Source organism: Bombus fervidus, chromosome 7 (genome assembly GCF_041682495.2).
Source record: "Bombus fervidus isolate BK054 chromosome 7, iyBomFerv1, whole genome shotgun sequence".
Classification (NCBI taxonomy): Eukaryota; Metazoa; Arthropoda; class Insecta; order Hymenoptera; family Apidae; genus Bombus; species Bombus fervidus.
The window spans coordinates 6,067,906-6,094,535 of NC_091523.1; the positions used below are offsets into that span (position 1 = coordinate 6,067,906).

Here is a 26,630-nt window from a genome sequence, read left to right on the forward strand (position 1 = left end):
ACACGACGAAAAAAAGAAAAATTAATATTTGACGCATGTTTTTGTACGTTCTTCGTACGATTCGCTACACGTATAGGACTTTCGTTATAGGCAAACGATGCCTTATGTAAAACGGTTGTTGGATATTTCAAGATCTAACGCCATCCCTTTTCACGTACTAGGAAACGAAACGGTATTTTGTATGCATTAGATATGTGTTTTTTTTATCGTCGTTAATCCGTGTTTCACGCGAGTAAACATAGCGCTACACGCCCAAAGACGAATGATACGTCTTTCGACATCGTGATAGTTGGGATAAAAACGATACGGGAAAGATTCGATTTTTGGGGAAGAAGCGCAGAAGCGAAATTCCAGAGATCTCTGTGAGAGCGCGTGGATCGTTGAACAGAAAAGAGGCGCAGACGTGAGTGTAACTTTCTCTCGACAGGGGCGGAGTCCCTGTCCTTTGTCAATAAAAGCACGCTCTCTCTCTCTCTCTCTCCCTCTCTCTCTGCCTCGTATCCCTCTATTTTGCCTCTCCTCTGCTCGCCTTCGGTGTGGGGCTCGCAACTTCCTCTCTACCACACTTCGTCCTCATCTACATCCATCTCCCGTGTTCTCTTCCCGATCTTTCCCTCCTTTCCTCTCCGTATAAACAGTCAGCCACTCTCGTCCACCATTACTTTTCGCTCTCGCTCCTTTCCTCAACTGCTAAATCGCGTTCTTCCGCTCTCTCCTTTTCTTCGTCGCTTCTTTCTCCGTTTCCTCCTTACATTCGTGACGTTCAGTATTCCCTTACTTCCGACCTTCCGTTCCATTTTTCCCACGGTTTCGTCCTAGCGGACCAACGTTTTTTGCTATGCTTCTGCAAATATACCCGCGACACGTTGTCTAGGAGCTGACTAGGCGAGCCACAGGGAAACGAATACGGATACGGGCGACGGTCGTCGCGACTTCGCGTCGCGTCGCGTTGTGTCGTAGCTGCGGATCGACGATCGGGAGCAGAAACGAAACGAGAGAGCGAACGTACGAGCGACAGAGTTTCAGTGAGATTCGAATATGCGCCCAAGGTGAATCCTGATGAACGTATCATCGATCGGTGGCTGCTGAACCAGCCGATGTGCTCGGTCCACGCGTATACGCGCAAAGGGCCGCGCTGCTAGCTGCGAGCCGCGCTACTCTGTTGCTCCCGACCCTCGAATATCCGCGATTGCTCAGAAATGTCACGCTGCGATCTTCCATGGGATAATCGTTCTTGATACCGCGAATCGAAAATCGAGAATAGAGAGTGCTCGCGACAACCAGGATGCCCAGAGACGAACAGATAAACGAATAAGAGAGACGAGAACGAGAAGAAGAAAGAAAGAGAAGGATAGGGATAGGGTGAGAGAAAGAGAGGTGACTTTTATCGATTGTCGTCGCGGGACGAGATATGGGAGACGTAGTGCTGGATTCGGGAGTGCGAGATCTTGCGTTACGATAGAATCAATTTGTGCGGTCCACGCGTGCTGCCCATCAACCGACGTTGCATTTTTCATCGAGATCAGTCGGGATGACTCTCGCGTTGGCTATCGGCGATCCTCGTAGTCTCAGCTGATAGCGTTCTCGGTGAGCGTGTGTCGCGAGGTAGTGAGCGAGCGAGCGACAAAGCGAAAAGGGTGGTTCGTTGTTGGGGTGACAGATGCGAGAGGTCGCCGCGGAGAAAATATGTGATCGGTTGATGGAACGCGGTTATTAGATGTGTGATCTGTTTGTGTACACGGGACGATTCGCGGATACTCGAAGCTGACTGACCTCGTTACTACTCCATGTAAGTACCACCTATCTAATTGAATTCTTGTTGCTACTTGAACTTAGAACAAGATAAATATGACATTCTTATACAAGTGTTACTCTATTTCACTAGCCATCGTTTGTACAATTTTTACTCAAATTGAGATTCGGAATATATAGAGAGGAAGCGTGTTTAGAAAAATATTTCAGACCGTAGGAAAAAGGATCTGTACCGTATTGATATTTGAGCTTCCAAACGTAACTCTCCCACGGTTAAAATTTCATGCTTGAAATTTATCAGACGTAACAATATTCGAGGGTGTAGAAAGCGGAGAAAAGCCAGCTCGGTTTGTCATACGTTTAAAATATCTCGACCTAAACGAAATGCAAGGAACGGTGATACCTTCGTAGCATGATTTATCAAAATTCGATATCGTGTCAAATCACGGATCGTCCTATTCTGCCGTTTCGCTCTTCCAAACAGCAGTGATTTTTCTTGTGCAATTTTTCGAAGATCAAACACCTTAATTAAGACGAAAAATATTAAAAGCAGCTGAATCGAGTTGAAAAATAATCTTTCCGCGATTCGTAACGTATTGTACGCGTGTTTGTTTCCAAGATCATCGCATAATTAATTAATAATTATGCAACACCAGAGAAATCAACTTTTCCTTTATTCGTGATATTAATATGTGCAGCACGTACTTGTCAATACAACATCATCGACTTTTTTATTTTTTAGTAAATATCATTAACCTTTGAAACGTTTTATCTTATTTCGTTATAGTTTCGATGTATTTTCCTATACGCTTCTGTCATCTGTTAGTATTTCTCAACGAATTATAACGATTGCGCGCCGAATGAATTCAAGATTGAGTTTTTTGTTCCTGAAGGAACCAAGGGAAACCTGATATCAGAACGATAATTAATCTGTTTCCTATACTAACGATAAATTAATAGGCTATTCTATGTGTTATCATCGAATTAGCGATAAAAGATAAAAATATGATTAAAATTATTCGTTACTCGTGAATAGTGTTCGTAGCAGAGCTGTACTAGTTGCTTTTCTCTATTACTGTCGCGTGGCGAATAGTTGTTCAATTTTTATTTTTACTTCATGTCTCACGTGATATATGAGACATTGGTGATTTTTGGTGTGTAAAATTAATTGGTAAGAAGCATCCGCCGTATTGTATTTGACATTTTCGAGAACCAAAGTACTTTTCGGAGAGGCAACTCGAGAAAGAATCGAAGAAGAATTCTCGTCGATTGTCGGTGGAAAACGTCGCCGTATTTGCGAACGCGTGAACTTGCGACGTAACCTCTCAATTTTGTTAACCTCCGTGTATCATCGACGCGTTTCATTGCTCTCGTACTAAGCATGTTTACAACGCGACGCCACGCAGGTATGCACGCGTTCCTGTTGCATAGAAAATTTACTACTGGTTTGCGCGTGATGGTAGCGTACATACTCGACTAACGCAAAACTATGAAACTCGGGTAAACTCATTGTGAGAATTCGAAGTAAAGGACAGAGCATGAAAAGCGTATAAAAGTGATAAATCCATAAAATTAGTGGATAAATCGGAGAAGACTGCGTGATTGTACGCGCGAGGGAAAGAGAAGGGGAAAGAGAAGCGGAAATAAGAGTAACGAGTATCGTTGAAACTGCGTCGAATTGAGTCGGGGGAGCACTTAATTCGCACTTGTGGAACGACCGCTCGAATATTCCGGAAAAGAGGGAGATGGCGTTCTAGAGAGAGGAAAAGATAGGCAGACAGACAGACAGAGAATGTGTGGAGGAACGCGTAGCGCGCGAGAATTGAAGGGAATCGGATCACGAAAGGAAGAGAGAGAAGAGGGTGGATAACACGCACGCTGTCTAGTAGAGAGAAAAATAAAACTGTCTCGTCATTGGATTGTCATTGTCGTTAACAACAGACGACAGATTATCCAGTTGAGAGTACGAGATCCTATAACGCGATGCGACTAGTTACGATTTGTCGTTCGTCAGGATCGTGTTATCATCTTCTGTCTCTTCAGTTTCCTCGAAAACGTTGTACATTTGAAACGTGACATTCCCTAAACGTATTGCATTTCGCACAGGTGACAAGAATCGCGGCAAGTATCGTAATTGGTGGCTAACGAATTATCGAAAGCTATTGAAGTTCGTACTTTCTACCGGACGATGAGGGATTGGAGGAAGAAAGCGCTCGGCGATTGAACATACCGAGAGTCTGCTAATGATACGGAACAGATGAACCACGGGAAACTATGCTGGCATATTGTACAACGTTATTTTCGATCGAAGGTATGCCCGACTCTTGATCGGATCGATACTTTCAATAAGATACTTTAACGTTATTTTTCTTTTTCCTGTTTTTAACCCTGCCGAGACAGACTTCTTTTCCGGCGATGACCAATAAAATTTGGAATTTGGATAAATCAACAAAAAGCTGACTCTCGCGGTCGGCGATGTCAGAAAGATTAGAATTCAACGGTCATGTTTACAAGATATCTTGCAACGTTACTAACTTGATTTTCAAACATGTCTATCTTTTATGAATACCGCATTAGCTGTGGTCTGTGTCATTACGTTCGACCTCAATCGACTTTAGGTCGCTTACGATTGTTTTCTCTTTATCTATCAACTTTTTTTCATCGATTTGGTAAAATTTTACCGAAAGCAGCGTTCACGCAGTGCCATGTCTTTACTGAAAATCCAACTGTCCATCAAAGCCTATGCTTACTTCGTTTATTCGTCTAATTTACTATTTGCAGTCGGACAAGATGGATATAAATAATCATAACGGATTCATTATGTTTTGGTATTATCTAACGTCGTAGAAAAAGAATCAACAGAAAATAGCGATTGCATCCTGTTGTAAAAGATAGGTTAAGTTCCTACCAGATAACGAAGTAACATTTTTTTACTATTTTCGTATATCTATATCTACGTTTGATAATCTGTTGAAAAAAGTAGAAAGAGATTTAACAAAGTTATGAGACTAAGTGTCAGTCCCGAAGGGAAAGCGATGGCACGGTTAAGATTAATTTTTAAATCGTTATCATTATATACGTTATATGCAATTTAATTTTTGAAATTACATTAAGAAGAAGTTTGTAAATTAGAATTGAGCTAGATATTACAGAACCCAAATGACAATAATTTTTAAATTATCGTTATTATATACATATAATCATGTAGTTCGATGCAAAACTGTAATTGAATGATCGGATTCTTAACTTTCGACCTAACCACGGGCTTCGTTGGACTTACCATTGAAAATGGTGATGTACTACGCTGGTGCCGTTTTCGATCTCCATAATTTTCCCATTCGTACAATTTATTCATCGATCGTCTAGAAGAGCGTGTCTTTTTAAAAATTTATTGTATTATATTTATAACTTCGATTTGAAATTCTAGAATTTCATCATCGTTGAATATACGTAACGATGACAAAAGACTTTTAGAAAATGGAATGCGATCACTTTCTTTCTCACTTTTGGGAAATTTTATTTGCTAGTCTATTAATTTTATCAAAATCTTTTTATCCCAAATAGCGAACCTTCGCTCCACTAACGATATTAAAAATCCCGTATTTATTTTTATCATTTCCCACTCTTCTATAGTCTCCGTGACTCTTCTGAAAATAGGTTAGCGATATAAAAGAAAACCGACCGATATCCACCGATTCGTTTTAACTGCTGAATCATTTCGTACGTTGACAAAACCGAGCGTCAACAGCGACCGGATCGGTGATTTCACGATATACACATATATGAAACGTATGTAACTTACACAACAGACGTTTGAATCGACGAGTGAATAATTCGTCGTAACGCGAATAAGCTATTACAGTAATAGCTATTACGCACTTCATTGAAACCATGTTTTGGGAGCTAAACGTGCGACGAAAATACGGAAACGTGTGGACGCTGTTTTCGGTAAAATCACCGCAATTACTTGCAAATTACCGACGAAAAGACCGTCTGAACGAGCTGTTACTCGCTTCGTTTGGAGATGTATTCGATGTTGGAAACTGCGGCTCAGCCTGCTTCTCTTGACTCGCATACTCTGTGGCTATGTGACAGCAGGAGGCAACTCGGACGAGGCACTGCCTCGCACTGTCTGCGCTACATAGTTGCTTCATAATTTGAACTGCAACGGATTCGCTGCTATTAGGAATATCGTATCGTATTACGATGCGGCGGCAACAAAATATTAAACCACTGTTCTAAGAGACAGCAACTTTATGCCATGGAAAAATTATATCGTTCGCTACACGTGGCTACTTTAGACTGTTAAAATATGGATGTGTATATTTCGATTGTAATCTTTCATCGTATAACCAACGCTATGTCGACCATACTAATTTTGAAACATCTAACTTGTTAATTTTGCCTCCAGTCTGTCCCAACAATTTTTATTCTTATTTCGTTCTTTTTAGAGGAAAATATGCTTACTTATGCAATATGTACGTCCATACATACGTACGAGTTTAGACTTCGTAAAACTTAAGTCGAAATTGTTGACCAATCTGTTTGAAATATGTATATATTTTGAACAACATTCGATTTCATAACAGGGAAAAATATGCTAAATATCTGGCGTGTAGCAGTTGTTTCTTACTGTCAAAAGCTTCCCGAATATTTATAATACTCGTAACGCAGTATTATTGCTACGGAATGATACGAGCAATGGACAATCGTTAGATGCGCTATCGATTCACCTGATATCTTACGCATTATTAATATCCCGTTATACGGCAAGTACAGTATATGTAGTATGTTGTTAAGCTTTTGAACCAAGAGCGACTAAAAGATCGATAGAAATATCCTGAATAATTTGTTCATGGTGTCTATGGATACAAGTTGAAGACACATGATATCTATTGATACGTCTAGCGTCCTATCTACGTTCGTTCTTTCTCGACTTTTCTGTCGTCAAGTTGTAAATCTACCCAAATGTTATTTCCATGTCCAATTCTCCGACACAGAGATTTTCGCGAATTGCAGTTGCTAGTTTCTTTTATTTCGTTGCAAAAAATGTACATAATTAGAAAGTACAATCTTATGATATTTTTTTAAGTTACACGACCGTGTTTTCAAATTCTTATCTCTTCTTCTGTCCATAGAATATTTTTGTTAAGAAGGAGGTACAAGCTGTCGAGAAACATAGGTGCTCGTTCGCTACGAACCTACGAAAAATAGATACAGGTTTCGAGCCATTATATCGTGTACAGGGTTACTAGACAAAGATTTATAAAGAGGGAACGACAGGTGGATCCATTTTCAGCGAGTTCGCGTCGCTGAATAGTAGCCAGAATTAGCTAGAATTTTGCAAGCATTCGTTGAATTTCAATCGATGTTCGCTAGTTGACGATAGTTATCGCTTTTCACTCGACGAGAAAAGATTGGACAAACGGTTAACAACGGGTAAATTATGGTTAAATATTAAAAAAAAAGAAAACGGGTGCACAACGACCGTTTCTCTCGATTTCCTATGGTTTCGAATAGTTTGTTCCGTTAAAAAGATTCGTATTATCTATATACTCACGTAGAGTATTAGGTAAAATGCAACTGCGTGAAAATGTTTTGCGGTAGATAGAAAATAATCTTTTCACTCGGACATTGAAAAATCTTTGCTTTCTTGAATTATCGCTGCAAGAAAAGGAAGTTGGAAATATGAAATATTGGTAATATAAAGTAATCGATAATAAAATCGGTATTCTATCGTACGAATGTTGCGTTCTTCGAACAATCACGTTTCTTTAATTCGTTAGTTTGAACTTGAATGATGTAGGTCTTGTCGTGTTCAGAAGTTGAAAAACAAAAGATGATAGACCAAGCGAACGTAGCCCCTATTCTACGCAAGCGCAATGAAAATGACATTCGGATAAATTTCGCTATTGGCATTACCACCGTTACCAGTACGATGGGTCGTCTTCGTTATTACCGACATGCCGGAAATTATGAAATATCGACGAATCAGTTATTCCATTTCCGCCAATCACCGCATCGTTTCATCATCCAGTTCGTCCTCTCGTTTTCACGAGTAATTTTCTTTGCTTTACCGATAGCTCTGCTATAACGATACAGCGTAAAAAACATTACTTTTATTATGTAAATATTAAACAAAATAAGCGGACTTATTGAATAACATTCCCACATTTTCCTTCATCTCGCGATATTTACGTTTTACGTTTCTTACAACTTGGATATTTTCGGTTTTCTTTGATTCTGTGGGCCAAAGGTTTCAACATCGAAGGCAGATAAATAGAATCTCATTCGACCGTTACTTGCGTACCAAACGACTGTAATAATAATTCAGAAAATTGCTGCCTGAAAGTCTGTAAAAATGAAAAAACCGCTGAGTTCGTTGTTTATTAAAAATACCGAGAAGGCTTCGGCGGACAGGAAACCGTAAAAGTTCGAACTGCAATTGTACAAGTAATTAGAGAGCTTGCTAGAAATCTGTTCGCTCGATGTTCGAAGGCTTCGGAAACGTATGAATTACTCGATCAGGCGCGTTTTCTGCGACGAACAGGTAGCTGCAAGCTTCGTTGAAACCACTGATTCCGACAGTGATGAGAATGCCGGTGTCGGACGTATATTACGTAATGAGAAAAAGAAGGAAAACAGCTGCTAGAAGAAGAGAAATCCTTAAAAGAAAGGAAGGACAGAAGGAAAACGTATGTAAAAATTTATTGGCTGCTACGTTTGCAGGGTATATCGAACGGATACACGAGGAAAGTACAGAGTAATGGTGAAAAGAACGCGGTCTGGGGTGTTGACCGCGAATTTCAAACAGGCGAGTCACACCGTGCACGGTTGGCGGCGTAAATTCGGCTTGAAAGGCGATCTATTGTTAAGAATCCTTGTTGGGCTGTTTTACATCACGGGTACCACTTGCGATTGGAAAGAGAGGATGCCGCGCGGGACCAACAACTTACAGATTGCTCTGAGCCGATTGAGTCAGCTCGGCCACTGCGACCTTGAGGAGACCTGTGATTGGACGTGGGATGAAACCTTCAAAAGAACCACGCCATCGGTGCGAAATAGGCACGGGCCTATCGTCGATGCCAGTAATTCGACCAAGGGTAAGATGCGCTTCTTAAACATTAGATCTACCAAATCTAATCAGCTAATCGTTTCGATTATTATTATTTATTAAATATATATGTATATTTAATAAAAATAAATGTATTTAGCTACGCGTTAGATCATAGGTGGATAGTTTTTGTGTTAATTTGTTCTGTATGTTATAGAGCCCAGTCGATACTTGTACCTTTACACGACATACGTATAATATCGATTTGGATGCAAATTAAAAGCTGGAATTCACGCGAAAAATTTTTTCTAACGATAATTATTTTTTTTTTGGTCAGGACATTTTTTATGGTTCACCGGCCCTGGAAAGACTCAAATATGGTCCGCCACGATTCCTCCCACTGGATTACATTGTGTATTAGAATTATCTCTGTATCAAGTGGAGATGAGCAGTGGGGATATCGAACTACTCATAATCAAGAATAATACAAGTTGGGTTGCCACGGGAAAGCCAGGAAATAATTACGCAGAGTATGTAATCGCATGAAAATCTTATTCGTTGTATGGATAAAAATCAGAGTTAGTTTGATTTACTCGCTGCATTACAGATGGAGAGTAATGCGTTTCACACTAGGAGCAATTAGTCAGCCACATCAATTACTTATAGAGATGACGGTGCCCTATTCTAACTCTAGCATCGCTGTTGATAATATTCATCTGATCGACTGTTTTCCGGGTAATTATTATCTCTATTTGGAGATTATTCTTATGGTAAATAGCTTTGCGACAGGAAACTCGCTTGTCAACTATGATGTCGAACTACGATAATTTTCATACTAGGTATATGAAACGCATCGCATTGCCATATTACCCGTACAAGTAACGTGTATGAAACAAGTAGAATCGTAGCAGCACCGCATTCAGACAGAAACATCGTGGAATTTCTCTGCATGTCCCACTGGTGAACGAACGAGAAAAAGAACAAAATAATAGGACGAGATATAGTAAAGGAAATTTCAAGTTTCTAGAACTAGAAAGCTCGACGCGGTGTAATTTAAACACGTGAAGAAACTGAACAAACGTTGATGTATGCTCGAGAAAAGAAAAACAAATGCATCTTGTTTGCAGAATCAACACCGGTGAAGATGGCCTGCACGGAGGACATGTACCGCTGTAAGAATGGCTCCTGTTTAAACAGAACACGTGTTTGTGACTTAACGAAAGACTGCGCCGACGGCGAAGACGAAGGCGGTGATTGCGGTAATTGTTAAATTATTACCTAGCGCTTTTCGCTCCGATTTCATCGTTCCAATGCATGACAGACTATAATAAAGGTGTATTCGTATTCCAGACAAAATACCGGAAAACGCCAGATGCAATTTCGAGCAGGGATGGTGCGGCTGGAAGAATGTACCGGAAAGACCTTTAAATTGGACGCTTCATCGTGGTGCAACACCGTCCGAGAAAACTGGACCTAGTTACGATCATACATACCGCAATGCGTCCGGTGTGTACATGTATATGTATATATGTATATGTATATATGCACGTATAGTTACATATGCCCTCGTCTGCATCTACGTTTCAACGAACCTCGCATTTGCACTGATTTTTTAACTACGCTTATCTAGATTTATTATTAATTTCATGAATGAATCAATGAAAGCATGGAAATAATCATGTACAGGAGTTTTGTCTAATTTTTATTAAATTAATCGTACTGTAAAATTGCAAAAAATAATTAAAACTCAATAACGAAATTTTCGTTGCATGTGCGTGACGTTACCGATTACAAAACACGGTTCGAATATTCGGTCATCCATAAGTTTCATAAGCAACGTCGTTTCTTAATTCTAACTTTGTGAAACAAATTAATACTTACGTTTATTCTTACGTAACGCAACGCGTAGAACACTCTTCGACGTTCGTCCGCGTCGACGATTGCACAGAGAATGAAAAAGTATCCTAGGCGTGGCAGTCAAGCAAAAAACTATTGTGGCCTGTTAGAGCCCACTACCACGCAGTAAGGTAGAGGGTCTAATTAATGAAAAAATCTTCGAATGTCTTCGCTTTCTCTTCTTATAACATAGCCATAGTAACGAAGGCCAGGCGACTATTCCAGGCGTTCAAAGCTTTATATCTTCTTATGTATTTTTCATATCCTTGGTTCGTGTTCTTGGTTGTACCGCCTTTTCTAAATTCGTGTAGTGTACAATGCCACGAATGCTTTTCGTTGACACTCAGTGTACAACCTCTTTTAATGTACCGATCAAATTGCTTTGAATACACATTATGGTTGCGGAATGTCGAGAGGGTACTCTAACAAATGTTGCTAGAAACGCATCAGCGAAATATGAGACGCACATTTATCTAAAGTAAGATAAGAAACGTCGTTATTTATGAAATGACCTGAAAGGAGCAAATTTTTATCAAAGATATTGCTTCTTTTTTTATCTTCGAATTTCTCTTAAATAGATAAAATATAAATACAAATGCAACTTGTATATAACTTTTATCCAAACGACAGACTAGAAATACTTTTGGTAAACAGTTATCTGCATGTTAATTTTCCATTACAGGGACATACGCCTATGTAAGTATGTCACCTCGAGTGGAATATGGTAGTCGTGGTACCATTGAGAGTCCATTGTACAATCCAACGCCACCTTATAATGGCGATCCAAAAAGTCCTTATCATAAATCGTGTCAAGTAAGTTGCTTTATCTCAAAATAAACGAAATATTATAGTAAATACAAAACGTATTAATATGTATGTATGTGAACAGGTGCGGTTCTTTTACCATCAATATGGTGCAAACAGCGGTTCGCTTGGATTGTATCTAATTCAGGTGAAACCCCATCAACGTCATACGGAACGATTATGGTGGTCTTATCTTAGCGGCGACAAAAGTGATGTTTGGTACAATCAAGCTGTTCCTCTGCCCGATATCAAATACAGGTGCTCATTTACTAAAGCGTTCAATTTCATTTAGATATTAAATATCATAAAGATTTTGTAAAATTTAGTCGAAGATATGAAAAAAGCGATGATCTAATACATATACTATTTGTCCAGATATTTGCTGCAGTTTGAGGCAAGCAGAGGCTATTATTCGAAGGCTGATGTGGCGATCGATGACTTTTCTCTGAGTCCAGAGTGTTTCGGCATTGGTAATCTTTCGAATGAATAACCAACGATACCTTATGTGTACTTATTAAAATACTTATATACTATATCACACCTTTTATTAGGGGTTCCTCCTGAAGTCGTGGGAACTTTCAATTACTACAATCCTGTTATAGATTCGGAAAAAGTTCCAGATCCACATGCCGACTTTGTTAACGAAACTGGTACCGTGTTTCAACTATTCTAACAAAAATATCATTGTTCATTCTACGAAGTTTTTACACAATACATATCGAAATTTCTTTATCACATTATTCTTTGTATTCGTTTTTTCAGTTATACGAATTACTACATGTGGAAATACGGGAAGAACAGGTCCCAGTAGCGAACAATGTACCGAGGAATACAATAGTACAGATATAGAAGTACTTGCACCTTCGGCGGCAATGGAAGAGCCTCTTCCCTTCAATTTAAATGGAGTTCAACGGTGGACAGCACCTCGTGGTGGATATTACACGTGAGAATTTATTCGAAATTCTCTGAATTGTTATTTATAAAATATTAAAACAACTAACATTTACATCATCGTGAATGTAGATTGATTGCAATGGGTGCCCGTGGAGGAAAAGGTTCTAGCGGTATGGGAAGTACATTGGGTGCACTTGCCCGTGGTGTAATTGAATTAGAAAAAGGTGAACAATTGTATTTTATGGTGGGACAGCCAGGAATGGACGCATGTCCTAAAGTAAGAATCACATATTTACTGTATAGTACGAACAACATAAAAGCATCGATGTTCCGTTGATGAAACGATTTTACATACACACGTGTAATATTTATTTCGGAATTTTTTAGAAATCATTCCAAAAAGTTCTTGAAAATGAATATCCTTTAACTATACATGATGAATGATGAATTGTTTTTAGAACTTGGGATTAGAATTAGATAGCTGTCAAAGTGTTGGATCGTACGGATCCTCCATTCCTTCAGGGGGTTCTAAAGTACACAAAGTAAAGAATATCAAGATAAAAGACGGTGGTGGTGGTGGCGGCGGAGCAACCTACATTTTTACAGTAAGCAAATATCTTTCAATTATTAAAATATTCAAAAATCATCGTGCCTAATCCCATTAATGTAATTAAATTATCGCCTAATATTTGTTATGTCCTCGGCTGTCACTTCCCTATGTTACAGTTAAAAAAGAACGGAGACCAACATCCGATACTTATCGCAGGAGGTGGTGGTGGTTTAGGACTGGGACCATTTATCAGTAATGGCCATCAACATGATCAACATGACCAACATGGACAAGCAACCGCTCCTTTCGGAAGACAACCCATTTCGGGAACGATTCTTTCAGCAGAAGCAGGTAAATTATAGTTAGAACCCTAATTTACATCTTTAGTGTGACATATACATTATTATTATTATTATTATTATTATTATTATTATTATTATTATTATTATTATTATTATTTTAGAAAATTACTCTTCGATAGATCGTTACTTTTCATAAAAAGAACTATACGTTTCCTTAATAACGAAAGTATTAACGTTAAGAAAAAAAAGTACGAAAAGAAAATGAGTAATCTTATAGTTTACAATTCAATTGAATTTCCGATCTGGAGGTCAACCAACTAAGTTGCTTCAAAATTCTGTCAATCACATAAATCTATGATATAGATACAGGCGGTCCTGGTGGTGGATGGAACGGGTCATCAACTAGCGTTTCGGGTCAACGATCTTCCGCTGGCGGGACCCTTGTTACGGGTGGCATAGGTGGAATCGGTTGCGGTCCTGGAAATTCGAATCACGGAAACGGAGGATTCGGTGGCGGAGGTGGTGGATGTCTTACAGGAGGCGGTGGCGGTGGTTATATAGGTAACGAATCGGTATTAAAGCGATTTCAAACATCGAAATTACGATGAATCGTGCACAAATTTAGGTAACTGTAGTACGTTGTCTTCGATCGTAGTTGTATTTGAAATTCCTAACTCCTGTGTTTCAAATATTCAGTATTTTGAATTTCAGGTCAGGGCAGATTGATGAAAGGATAATCTAATTTTATCTTGACCATTAATTCTTATCGAAAGAATCTACTTCTCGATAATTCCATGAATAAAATGATTCAGGTGGGAATACCGGTCACAAGGAACGGGGTAACGGTGAAGGTGGTTACTCCTACGCTAGTCCCGAACTTATGCACGTTCATTTCCTGGTAGGAATAAATCACGGGCCTGGGGAGGTTTACATTATTCCTGCTGTCAGCGGTTGTCAATGCGACTTCCGTTGCGTTTGTCTCGATCGGTATCTTAGCGAGATAAAGTGTCTGTGCCCTCCAGGCTGGCTATTAAGTAACGATTCGAGATCTTGCGTTAGTAAGTAAACCAAGAAACAAGCCAACTTCTTTTCCTTTTATCGATTTGCATAAAATTACGTATATAATAATTGTTCTATTCACAGTGGCTGACGAATCGAAGGTTACTCATCAAACGTATATAATTTTGCTGATAGCTGTAAGCATTGGCCTACTCTTTGCTTTCACCGCACTCTGCCTACTACTTTGTAAGAAACCATTCGATACCCTAACATACATAATTTTCTCTAATCTTTGAGATTTCGTATCTTGAAAAACGCGAGCGACGTTTGAAACGTTTGAAAGTAGATAGTAACCTATATAGTGTTACTTCGATGGTAAATGCGAATCATTTTTGTCGATAGATAATCGTTACCAAAGTCGAAAGGCACTTTTACAACGACGACAAATAATGTTTGGTAACGGAACTGAATTAAGGTCTCTACGTGCTGTCTCCGAAACTATGATGACTGAATTCAATCCGAACTACGAGTTTGCTGGAAATCTCTATAGCTTTAAAGACTTGCCGCAAATCCCTCGCGAATATATCACTTTGGTAAAGTAAGTATAAATTTCATGGCAATTTTCCACCAACGATCGAATCTATTAAGGATCAACGTTGCGTCGTTATCTTTCTTTTCACTTAACAATTTACACATGTGTATATCGCATACGTATAATTCCTATGATTTTTTCTCCGATTCGTTTAATGTAAAGTACCTGTTACTCTAATGCATTTTGTTAATGCATTTTTCGTAACTTGACGAAACGATGCATAAATTATTTGATTTACATTCTACGATAATGTCGCGAATTTTCAACGCGTTACTTGGTCGATTGATCCTTGATGATGACAGTGACGATGAGTTAAAATTCCGGATTAGAATCTAGTTAAAATAGAGAACGTACTTGTTACTTCTTCTTCGTATATTTTCGAACTAAGCATATTTTCTTCTATTTGTGTGACAGACCCCTTGGTCAAGGCGCTTTTGGCGAAGTTTTCCAAGGTGTGTACAAATACAGACGCAACGAAGAACACCCTGTCGCTGTGAAGACTATACCTTCTTCGTCCAGGCCTCAAACCGAAGCAGATTTCATGATGGAAGCTTTAATTATGAGCAAATTTAATCACCCTAATATAGTACACTTTATCGGAGTTTCTTTTGATAAAAATCCAAAATACATTGTGTTAGAATTGCTTGCTGGCGGAAATTTGAAAAACTTTCTTCGAGAAGAAAGGCCACGTGCGGTAAATGGAATTCCTTTTACAAAAAATGCTACAAATTCCTGTACACTACTTTATGCTTGAATATGCAATTTTACATTCATTTATATCTTAAGTTCGAATTAATAAATTTATATTTATGTTAAGAATGTTCATTTTTGTTCCACCATTTGCTATTTACACGATCGAAAGGATTTTTATGCACCCAATTCTTTGTATTTAGTTCGATTAGTTCCCGTTAACTATGTGTCGTTCTCGATTACGATTTAAACAGGGACAGCTGTTAATTTTTGGCGCTCGTCATCATTGGGGTGCATGCGTATATTCCTGTTTTGGCAGGATCGGCCGACTTCGTTGACGATGCTGGATTTGATAATGTGCGGGCACGACGTCGCGAATGGTTGCAAATACATGGAAGAGGCTCGATTCATTCATCGAGATATCGCTGCCAGAAACTGTTTGCTTACGTGTAAAGGACCCGGCCGGATAGGCAAAATCGCTGATTTCGGAATGGCCAAGGATATTTATAGAAGCGATTATTATAGGAAGGGAGGCAAAGCTATGTTACCGATCAAATGGATGCCACCGGAAAGTTTTTTGGATGGAATATTCACTACGAAAACCGACGTTTGGTGAGTTCTATTTGACAAAGCAGTTGGTAGGAACGATAAATCCATAGTCACCGAGTTAATTAGCAACTCCAACGAATAGCCAATTTAATTATACGTATATGTGTGTACGTGTTTTGGAAATTACCGCCTTGCTAACAGATTTGAACGATTAATCAGCATTATATTTAAAAGCGTCGATCAGTCTGCCTGCAAGAAAATAACAAACCTATGTACTTGACTAATCTCCGACTGTAGGGCATTTGGCGTATTGCTGTGGGAAATTATGTCTTTTGGCTATATACCTTATACTGGTTGTACTAATAGAGAAGCCATGACAATGGTAACGTTAGGAGGGCGTCTAGAAAAACCAGCGGGATGCCCTGATCCTATTTATGGAATAATGACACAATGTTGGCACCCACGTCCCGAAGACCGGCCTAGTTTTGCTACTATCGTCGAGAGAATTGGGTACTGCTTACAGGTAAAACTCATTAACTTATTCGTTAATTACAATTCAAGTAATTAACATGCTTAAAGTTATGAAATAGAATGTCATACTCTGATCGACAAGCAATTTCGTAAACGATCATTTCATGTATTTCTAAGTGTGTCATAATGTTTGCACCTATCGTCCATCTACCATGTAATAAACAGAAAAATTACGGATAAATATCCTAAATTTAAAATGTCCTATTTATTTTTACTATCGTTCTCAGTTTTTACAATAAATTATCTTGGAACAGGTATTCGGTTCTCTTCAGATATTCTAAATTAGAATATGTATGCCAGATGCTTTGTAGGGATTTAACAACAGTTTTACATCCTTTTAATCCTTTTAATTTTAATTAAAAAATTAAACAATTTACATCCTTTTCTGGTGGTTTTACTAGTTTACAGTGCATATGTATACGCTTTATTACACTTTAAAAAGGGAATAACTTTTTGAAAGTTTGGCCGAACTACTTGAGCTACTTGCAGATGCTAGAAGGACCAGTTTATTAGATAATGTGCAAAAAAGATATCTTGGAAAAATTGGAATTGGTCGGAATTGCGAAGAAAGTAGTAAATATCACTTGGCAATTATGTATTGGGAAAGACATTATCTTGGATTTCGGCCATTCTTTAATATATTGTCTCAAACTTAACACCCTTGTCTTTTCTTTGTACGCAGTACAACATTATATACGTATATAAACGAATGCTGGACGAGCTTGAGTCTACTATAGATTGCAATCCAGTGCATGACGCATGTTAAGAATGATTATCATTAATGGTCTGGGTTAGTCTTTTAAAATTCGGCCTATTATCAGGTTTGGCTGATAATAACGTAATTACAATTCATATTAATGCTTTAATAATATTATTATTTTGCATTATGTTTTAATTTTTATGTTTTATTGCTACTATCTGAAATTGGAAACATGGACATCAAGGAATTTAATTAATCGTTTGTCAAAACCGTTTTGCTGTCAGAACTGATTCTCGAAGACATTTCTTACAGCTTCTAAGTAGTTGTAAATAATTGTTTAGATTCGTAAAACATGATAGAAGGATAATAGATGGATCAGTGGCTGATGGACGTTAACAGATTGCCAAGCGTGACTGGATATATTTCAAGTACACACATATTGTGTGTGTTTCGTCTAATAATATATGCACATTCGTCCGTAGATAGAGGGATTAGGGTAGTGATAGAGCAAATAAGAACCTGAGCATAAGTTGGAATAAGAAGTAAACGTTAGAGATATAATTAATTGGAGGATGAGAGAGACGGATGATCGTACGTGTTGTGTAGGAGGCTGTGTAAATCAGGTTCACGTTCTTTAGGCGGCAAAGTCGAAAATTAAATGATATACATCGGTGCAAAAAGTGTCATCGACATCGGTTAACGTTGTTATGAGCTACAAACAGTTCAAAGCTATCATTACAGCGAAAATCACAGTTTACCGCTCTTTGACCTATAACTGTGACAAATTTAAATGTTTCGTAACTTGTTGTTTGTTTCCGCATCGACCAATTTCGATAAGATTTCACATACGTATGTATATCACTGACATAAATCTATAAAACGTACTGTTTAAACTTTTATTGCAGGTTAAGATAAAAAAACTTGTAAAAATTGAGCTTACTATCTTTTTCATTATACCGACAAATTACAATTTTTTAAAAAATTTTTTTACGCGTCTACTAAACTAATCTGATCCCTCTAAACTTATCAAAGAAACTCAAGTCGTCTGGTCCAGTTTTGAAAAAGTTATTCTGTTTTGAAAAGTGTCCGAATATTATTAAGGGTCACTGTAGATAAAATATTTTATCGTCGATGTGTCAAGAACGGAGTAAGTAAATTTTAATAAATAATGTTTATCCTCAGGATCCTGACGTGATAAATCATCCAACGCCAAATTTCGACATTTTACCAATCTGCGATCGGGAAGTGACGATCATGAGACCAGATCCGGAAACGGAATGCATTAACGTACAGTCAGAAGTGAGTAGCAGATATCGTTTGATATTTCCTTTAAACTTTTAACTTTACAAATTATCTGTTTCGCGACACTTTCCTAAGCATCGACACTTCCTATGTAAATACTATAATTTTTATAGCTGGACGCATGTGGATACATGCAACCCAGAATTATCGATCCGCGATCGGCTAGTCAACGTATGGCTCAAGCTATTGCGGGCAATAATCCTAATGCGAGAAACGAAAATCCGAACCAATTGAATTCAAATGAAAGAAATAACGTACAACCGACAGACCGTCTGCAAGGACGATTTCAATCTAATCCGTATGGCTCTAATACAGATACTTCTGAACAAACCTTCGGCGGAAACGCGAGTCGCGATGATTTTAATGATGAGAATAATCATACAGAGGTACATTGGATAAAGCCTGAAAATATTTCTTTTTCTGGCATACATTTCTTTTATCATCGTTTAAATAAACTTTTGCTTATCATTTTGGCTAATTGGAAGTTTGGTTTCTCAGTATTTTTTACAAGTTTCTTATTAACTGCTCTAACATAAAGTATAATTACATTGAATTAAAAATTATTCAAATAAATAAAATATAATTATTCACGAAAATATTCGCTTCTTATCTTATACATATATCCAACTCAAAGCTTCCAGTTGTTATTGGATATGTATTACATAAACCTTGATTAACAAATATACTTTAAACTAGGATGCGTTTAACCGAGAAACGATGAATCGATTGATGGTCAGATATTTTTTCTTTCTTTATCATTTGCACAGATAACAGTATCTCTTAAAAATAACTACTTAAATTATAAATTGAAAATTAATTGAATTATTTATTAATAACTGTGTATAATGCCTTAGAATGGAAATTAAATTTTAATCGATGCTTATATTAACATAGACCATAATGACTGATATTATGACGAATTAAAAATTATTTTAATAACTGAAATATTTAATATAATGAAGTATAAATATGTATATAAGATGGAGGAATATTTGTGTGAGTAACTATGTATGTGTTTGTATATCATATAAAAGTGCTGTCGCTACTGCCTTTTCCTTTTTTTTCTAAAGTAAACTCGCATTCGTGCCAAATGTTAAGTCATGCTTTCCCTTTTCAAGCATCATCTCCTTGGAGATTGAAATCATTTGGTTTTTACTTCGGATGTTGTTTGTTGCACGAGCAGTGTGACATCGTGTTTAATACATTGGCTGTTAATGTTACTCGCTTCTAACGCAATTGAAGCGCATATCCTAATGATTGTTACGTAAATTAGGATAAGTAAAAACTTTGTTCATTTTTGTTTAATTCATGCGCGTTACGAATAAATAAAGATATCCCTATGACTTATTTTATCGATATTTCCCTTCTCTTTAATCTCGTCGAATTTTATTTGATGGGACGAAATTTTATTTGATGAAATTTCTGCCGTATTTCTATCGTCCGATCTATTCAATTAACGTTACTTTATGTTAACCCCCGATATACCATGTATACGTAGCAACGACGATGCATTAACAACCAATGTTATAAGAAACATGCTGAGCATAATTTACGATATGTATCATGGTGACGATTATGACGAATTTGCAGAACAAACACAAGGTTGACAGCTTAAATTGCGAAGAAAAAAGCGTACATCGAACTTCAAAGGACATCGAAGATAGTGGTAAGTTAAAAATCGAAGACAATGGAAACAACCGTCCAGCAGATATCGAGTGCCGTCGAAGCAGCACGGTCGAGGTGACGGACGTGGATAGAAGGAATGGTAACGACAGCATAACTACCATCGACACCAACTCCGACTCTCTGATCGTTGCTTCGTCGGATACACCGCCTGACACGACGAATTCGTCACCGAATACACGTACCTGCTCCCCTAGTCACACTGGCCTAAATACGAGTGCCACTAATGTAAATGGAATGTTAAAGAAAAACGCCTTAAAGGCTGCGCTCAGTTTGGACCCGAGCGCTCTATGTCGTGGAACGATACCATACGAGAAAATAGCGTTCTCGCCACCACCACAGCGTTCTAGTACACCTGGAAGTATGGAGATCAAGAAGGTAGATAATTTCATCATTTTTATCGAATATTTTGCTGAAATTTGTGGCCCAATAGTGGTGGGATTCGAATAATTTGATAACCGGTTTGTCGGAACTGCAAAACTTTTAAGAACCGATGCGAACCGGTTAAATCTCACCACTGGTGTCATCGTTTACGATTATTTGACAAAGAAACGTTATCCGCGATGTTATGATAGAATTATTTAGGCTTTCGTTCGAGTAACTTAACTTCTCCTCTCTTTTTCGGAATTCTCTTGAATTCTCGTAAAAAATTGAATAATATCCAAAGAATCGCAACATCCATTCAGTGAGCGCTCCTAATAAACGTTACGATAATTTCTTTAGCGAGACATTCCTTTGTTCTTTTGTTGTTTGGTCGACAACAAAAACTAGATTATTTTTTTCCAATCATGGTCATTTACACGCGAGACACATGTAACCCTCTGCACTCTCCACCTTCACTTTCCATTCTAGAAAGTACCAGTTACTGTCACGAAATGTATCGCCCGATGTGTACAAGATGTGGTTGAAGGCCCATTGTCAGTGAAGCGATTCGAGTGCACAGGATTAGCATAATACGTTCGTGAGACTCGATATCGTGTCTTTTATTTCGAATAATCCAGCAACGCTTATCCCTGAATTCGTTTAATCGCAGTTCTATGTATGATGGAACTATCGTCTCTCTGTTCTTCACACGAAGGATCCTCTGGGTCACGAGCTACCAAGGGAAGAGGAATGCTCCTGCTGAGATTTGTACAAAGGGGAGTGACAGGACTCCCCGGTCGTCGATGTTACGATACATGCGACCAACTCCAAATCATTACGACGTTCTGCAACGGTAACCGTAGTATCAATGGCGATGCGTTTCAAGGACTCCTCATCGCTTCTCTGGATACGTGACGAAGAATATTCACGTCGCGTGTACTCCGAAGAAACGCTACTATGAGTGAATCTTGTGAATTCGCGTTATTTTCTCACTGTTTTCTTTTCTTTCCTTTCCTTTCCTTGTCTTTTCCGTCTTCTCTTTCTGTTCTTCGAACGCGAAAACAGCTATTTTCGTCCACATAGAAGAGGGAAGAATTTAATTGCGTTTACTAGATGGGCGGTCGCGCGATATCTATTAGGACATACATTAATCATAAATCATCGACGAATCACTGAACACAGGGAATTGCAATAACCGTGAAACATTACGAGCTTCAGACCGTCCGTTATTAAATTCAACTAAATCCCTTTTCTCGAAATTGCGTACACGCATATAAGAACACACGCGCATCTTCGTACACACACGTAAAAGTTATACACGTATCTACGTATTATATTGTATGTAAAAGAGTTGAACAAACAAAATAAAAAGAAGAAGAGGAAGAAACAAAACGTAGAGATATTATCGTTGTGTCCGGTACACGCATGCATACCACGAAACAAAAGCATTCGAATCGTTAAATCCGAGACAAATATCATCACGTCGTCACGTATATACGCAATATGTGTACGTATACTTTGTAACAGCCAACATCAACGGATACTTACGTACATCCTATCGCAGTTGCAGCAGATATATTATAAATTATCGAGAAAAACTATGTAGATATAGTTGTTAATGAACCGTTAACGTTGATGTTCCTCCTGCAGAAGGATTAATCCGAGAAATTCGTATACACGCGTATATGGTCTCCTTCTTGTTCTTTATGAACTATGTATGCAGGACGATCGTCAGAATCGCAAAAATCGCATAATATATGAAACGTTTTTTAAAGATACAAGCGAAGTACACAACGTGTGATATACATACATAGAAGAAATTTAAATGAGAGAGTACGAGTGAAAGGGAGAGACAATACGCTATATACAAGACTTAATTTACATCACGGGAAGAAAAAGAGCCTATGGCGTTCTTTCTATACACATCTGTAAACCTTTATGCATACGTATATATACATATATATAATGTGTACGTGTATATGTATGTATGTATACATACATATATTTGTCGGGAAATTTTAGGCGAGGCTGGTCGAATCGCCTTCATCCTCCATATATTATGATTTTAAAAAATATATATACCATCGTACAACGGTCGTAATTTCTTCACAAAGGGTTTAATTGTTAAAAGGAAAGGGTGAAAATCGATTTCAAACGAAGTACCGAGAACTTAATTGGTCGTCGTTCTTGTCGCTAATTAACCTATCGGCTAATTGTTGGTGCATAAAAAATGACAGATGAATAATAGGATATTCTCGCCTACCTCGTTGATTCGTTGATTATTAGCTTGTGAAAGAACGATGGATGGTGGAAAGTTCATTATTTTAACATCGATCTTGTTGTATACGATCGTTATCATAAAAATGGGCAAAGAAAAAGGTAAATTTTTCGAAACGTAAAAGTTGAGCACAAGCCCTTTTTTATTTTTCTTACAACGACGACGTATTTTACGTACGCTCAGCGTATGAAAGTCAGCCACCATATATCTGTACGTGAAACGTAATAAAGACATGTTTGTGGAAAAGACGATGCGTATGTTATTTGTCAATCTCGATAGACCGAGAGACGTCACCGAGTGTCAATTTTTACGTGCTATTTCTTGACTCGAATATCTTTTTCGTATTTTTTTTTCATTCTGTAACATTTAAATGAGAAGGTAATGATTTTATTAAAAAACAAAAAAGAAGGAAAAAACACCATGGTATTGTGGTAAGTAAAGTCGAAAGACTCTACGCGCATTGTACGTGGTTTAACCGGAAATATGAATTTCTTTACAATTGGAACGCAACGTCTAACGTAATGTCGTAAAATCTTTGTCGTAAAATGTCGAGCAACAGAAATAACATTGTCATCTTGATATTGATATAAATTCTTGAGATAGCTCGGTCAAACATACAGATGTCCAGGCGTCTCAAAATATAGGTATGTATAAGCGAAGAAAACTGCAAACGAGCAGACAAGCAGATAGTAGCAGGCATCGATAGAACGAAGAAGAAGGGGTACAGACTACAGACGACAATTCGAGTGTAGTTTTCGACGAACAGTGCGCGTTTGTGCCATCCTTTCGACAATCTCGCCACCTACTCTACAGTTTCGTACGCTCGCGATTATATTTACCGCGGTATCTTCATTAAGGAGATGTCGAATTATTCTTACTATTACGTGAAAGTTGTCGCCGACGGCACCGATAACTCGAGAACCTACAAATTTTTAAAAGGGTAAGCTTTCGGTAGGACGATATTCCGACGACGTATCATCGGCATATTATGTTCGGTTTCTCTCTTTTCATCATTCGTCTGTCCAAGATTGCCTGTGTGATCGCCGACAGAGTGAAAAGTGATAGATCGCGTTACTCGAAATTCCTAAAAGGGAATAAAACGTCAGTGTGGAATGCACGTGGTTCGCACTAATTCGTACGAACAGCATAGATGCTAATTTCTGCAGAAAAGGTGATTTATTCGTAGGAATCCCATCTTGTTTAAACCACCAGAGGACACATGGTCCACATATGGTCGCTACAATCTTTTGTCACGGTTGCTCCGAGGAGGACTGTCTGGTTCAGGTGATATCCATCATCCAGCGAATGCCGTTTTTAAGGTCCGTGCTTGATCAGTCGCATACTTTTTAATGATTATCGTTAAAACCGCTAACATTCAAGCCTATTGATGTAATATCTAAACAAACGATAAGAGAAACTAATAGAACGAGAAACTACTACACCCGGTGATTTATCAACTAATTTCTCTTCTATTCTTCTCTTTTATCCGCCTTCTTAATAACATTTTACGACTGATTTACTCGCCTGAAAGACATTCCACCGAGCGAATACATTGCCAGTGAAATAAATTCACTCGGTAAAAGCGAGAATGAAGTCGAGACGTCGCGTCGGCGGACGATGCTCGAGTAATGTCAGTAAGGGGAAATCCTTTTTTTTCTCAAGCACCATTTGGAACGCTGCCAAATTTAGCCTTAACCTAAAATGAACCCCCTCGTATACACGATGCCGACTATAACGTGAAACGAAATTTGTATTTTTAGTCTCGTACTGCCAAGGTTGTTCCCCAGTTTTCCTGTTGCCACATTTCAAACCAGCTTCCAACATAAAGCCTCCCTATCTTTCATTTAGTGACTGTTTCTCTTTGAAAAATATCATTTCCGTGTTACTTACGATACTGTTTAATTGATATCTATTTTACACATATCGTATAAAATCGAAATATTAATCGAAAAGCTTGGGATTTCGTTATTCAGATTTTATTACGTACGGTATATTAATAATTAATCGATCGTTTCTTGTTCCTTGTGCTCGGCTGAATTTTACACGCAACGCCAAAGTATTGCACCGATAGAATCAGATAATATCGTTTAGATCTTCGTAATTAAATTTTACAAAAGCATCTCAGTAAAGATTACAAGACAACGCGTTATTCTCTTTGGCACAAGAATGTCTTTTAAACTATATCATCGTGCAAGATGTAGCAACAGATTACGCTTATTGCATTACCTATATTATATTGCATCTCTCTGATATTTGACGATCTTCCGCCCAAGGTTCAATTTATCAGAATAATCGCTAAATATACATTATTACTGCGCCTATTTCACGGTACAATAGTTCCACGAACGATATTATCTGGAAAGAAAATTTTTTTTTAATTTAAGCAGACTGGTAAACACTAAAGCTTATCATTGTTATACTTGATTCATTCAAGATAAATAGTGGAATTCCATAATTTTTAACTTTCTACATTTAGATAGATAAATGAGCAAAGAAAAACATAATGAAACAGAGAAATTTTAGACGCTATAGCGTTTGCATACAACTGCATATGTTTTTATATGTGTAATAATTGGGCGTCACGACGCGTCGTGGCGCCGACACCGCGCCGTCGTTCATCGAGCGGGGAGGATGCTTTCGTTCCAGAGATCTACCTCTCAAGAAAAGTCAGTGTTTCTCGAGTATTTCTGCATCGAAGATGTTTTCACGGTATCGTGGCTGAGTTTCTTAACTAAAGTACCAAAATACCTTAACAAAGGTTTAACAAGATAAATTTAGTGCAACTTCGTGGATTTTGTCGTAAAATTATCGTTCGACCATATTGTAAATGTTGTCGGCAATTAATGGTATAAACGAAATTTAAATATCAGACACGAAGAGTTCTTTGTGTTTGCATCACTTTTACTCCGAAGAATCGCTGAAGAATTGAATTTCGTTGGATAACCGGAAAATACGGTGAATGACAGCTTTTCTGCGTATCGTAGTGATGTTGACACTGTGACACTACCGACGTACCGTGAACGATTTGATTTCCTATTGATATTCACTCTATCCATCAATATACTTTATTTAAACGAACGTCTTACTGAAATTACATATCGACATATGATACACAAATCAATTGAGAATTGACAACGACTCTAGCAGAAAATAACTTAATTTTCAATAATGGCAGCATAATGATTAAAAAAATATAACACTTATTTTTTACGCCTTGTTTTCAATTATATTTCAATAGTAAAGTTCTCGGTAACCATTAGATATGTTATTCGAAAAATTGGATGATCGTTTTGTTTGGCAATTGAAACGAATGAATCAGAATTGAAAGATCAAAGAATATCGTACATTGTATAGAAGACGTTGAAAATTTCTTTCGATTACTCTTTTGATGGATTCTTTTGACTTGCGAAATTGATTAAAAAAGCGAGGAACAAAAAATGCAGAAATATAAAAATTGCTCAGAATCTTTTTTATTTGAAATTTCATAATTACTATCAATGTGGATCAATGTCTAGGTACTTCAAGGTAGTGATACGTCAGACTAAATTTGGAGGTCGATGCTCGAAAACTGTGTGACGCATCATCGTTAATGCCTATACTTTCGCATGGCATCCTTTTAGGGCATCATATTTTTTCTTAACATTATACTACGCAAAAATATGATGTCTCATCCATACTAAAACTGAATCAA

The 26,630-nt window shown here is 37.8% G+C and overlaps 1 protein-coding gene and 2 long non-coding RNA genes across 11 annotated transcripts; 1 reads left to right on the plus strand and 2 right to left on the minus strand.

The window, feature by feature from the left end:
* The first annotated feature begins 188 nt into the window (after nt 1-188).
* Nucleotides 189-23,185, plus strand: Alk (Anaplastic lymphoma kinase). 9 transcript variants are annotated; one of them, XM_072007004.1, is made up of 26 exons: nt 190-1,789; nt 3,859-4,063; nt 8,087-8,855; nt 9,144-9,336; nt 9,414-9,541; nt 9,934-10,065; nt 10,157-10,312; nt 11,385-11,515; nt 11,592-11,764; nt 11,882-11,976; nt 12,058-12,156; nt 12,269-12,449; nt 12,530-12,677; nt 12,859-13,005; nt 13,127-13,301; nt 13,616-13,813; nt 14,065-14,310; nt 14,396-14,497; nt 14,654-14,849; nt 15,258-15,537; nt 15,853-16,145; nt 16,380-16,605; nt 18,496-18,612; nt 18,729-19,001; nt 20,206-20,676; nt 21,377-23,185. In XM_072007004.1, the coding sequence occupies exons 3-26, from the start codon at nt 8,519-8,521 to the stop codon at nt 21,422-21,424; spliced, it is 4,545 nt and encodes a 1,514-aa protein (XP_071863105.1). In that variant the 5' UTR covers nt 190-1,789; nt 3,859-4,063; nt 8,087-8,518; the 3' UTR covers nt 21,425-23,185. The 9 variants fall into 9 exon arrangements, with proteins under 9 accessions (XP_071863099.1, XP_071863105.1, XP_071863101.1 ...); XM_072007000.1 differs by having other exon boundaries at nt 8,303-8,855; XM_072007006.1 differs by having other exon boundaries at nt 8,482-8,855.
* On the minus strand, nt 3,348-5,682 carry LOC139989090 (uncharacterized). Its single transcript, XR_011800262.1, has 2 exons — nt 5,555-5,682; nt 3,348-5,399 (listed from the first exon to the last, which is right to left on the minus strand). It is a non-coding gene; the product is annotated as an uncharacterized lncRNA (long non-coding RNA).
* On the minus strand, nt 23,096-26,098 carry LOC139989091 (uncharacterized). Its single transcript, XR_011800263.2, has 2 exons — nt 25,483-26,098; nt 23,096-25,294 (listed from the first exon to the last, which is right to left on the minus strand). It is a non-coding gene; the product is annotated as an uncharacterized lncRNA (long non-coding RNA).
* Between the last annotated feature and the right edge of the window lie 532 nt (nt 26,099-26,630).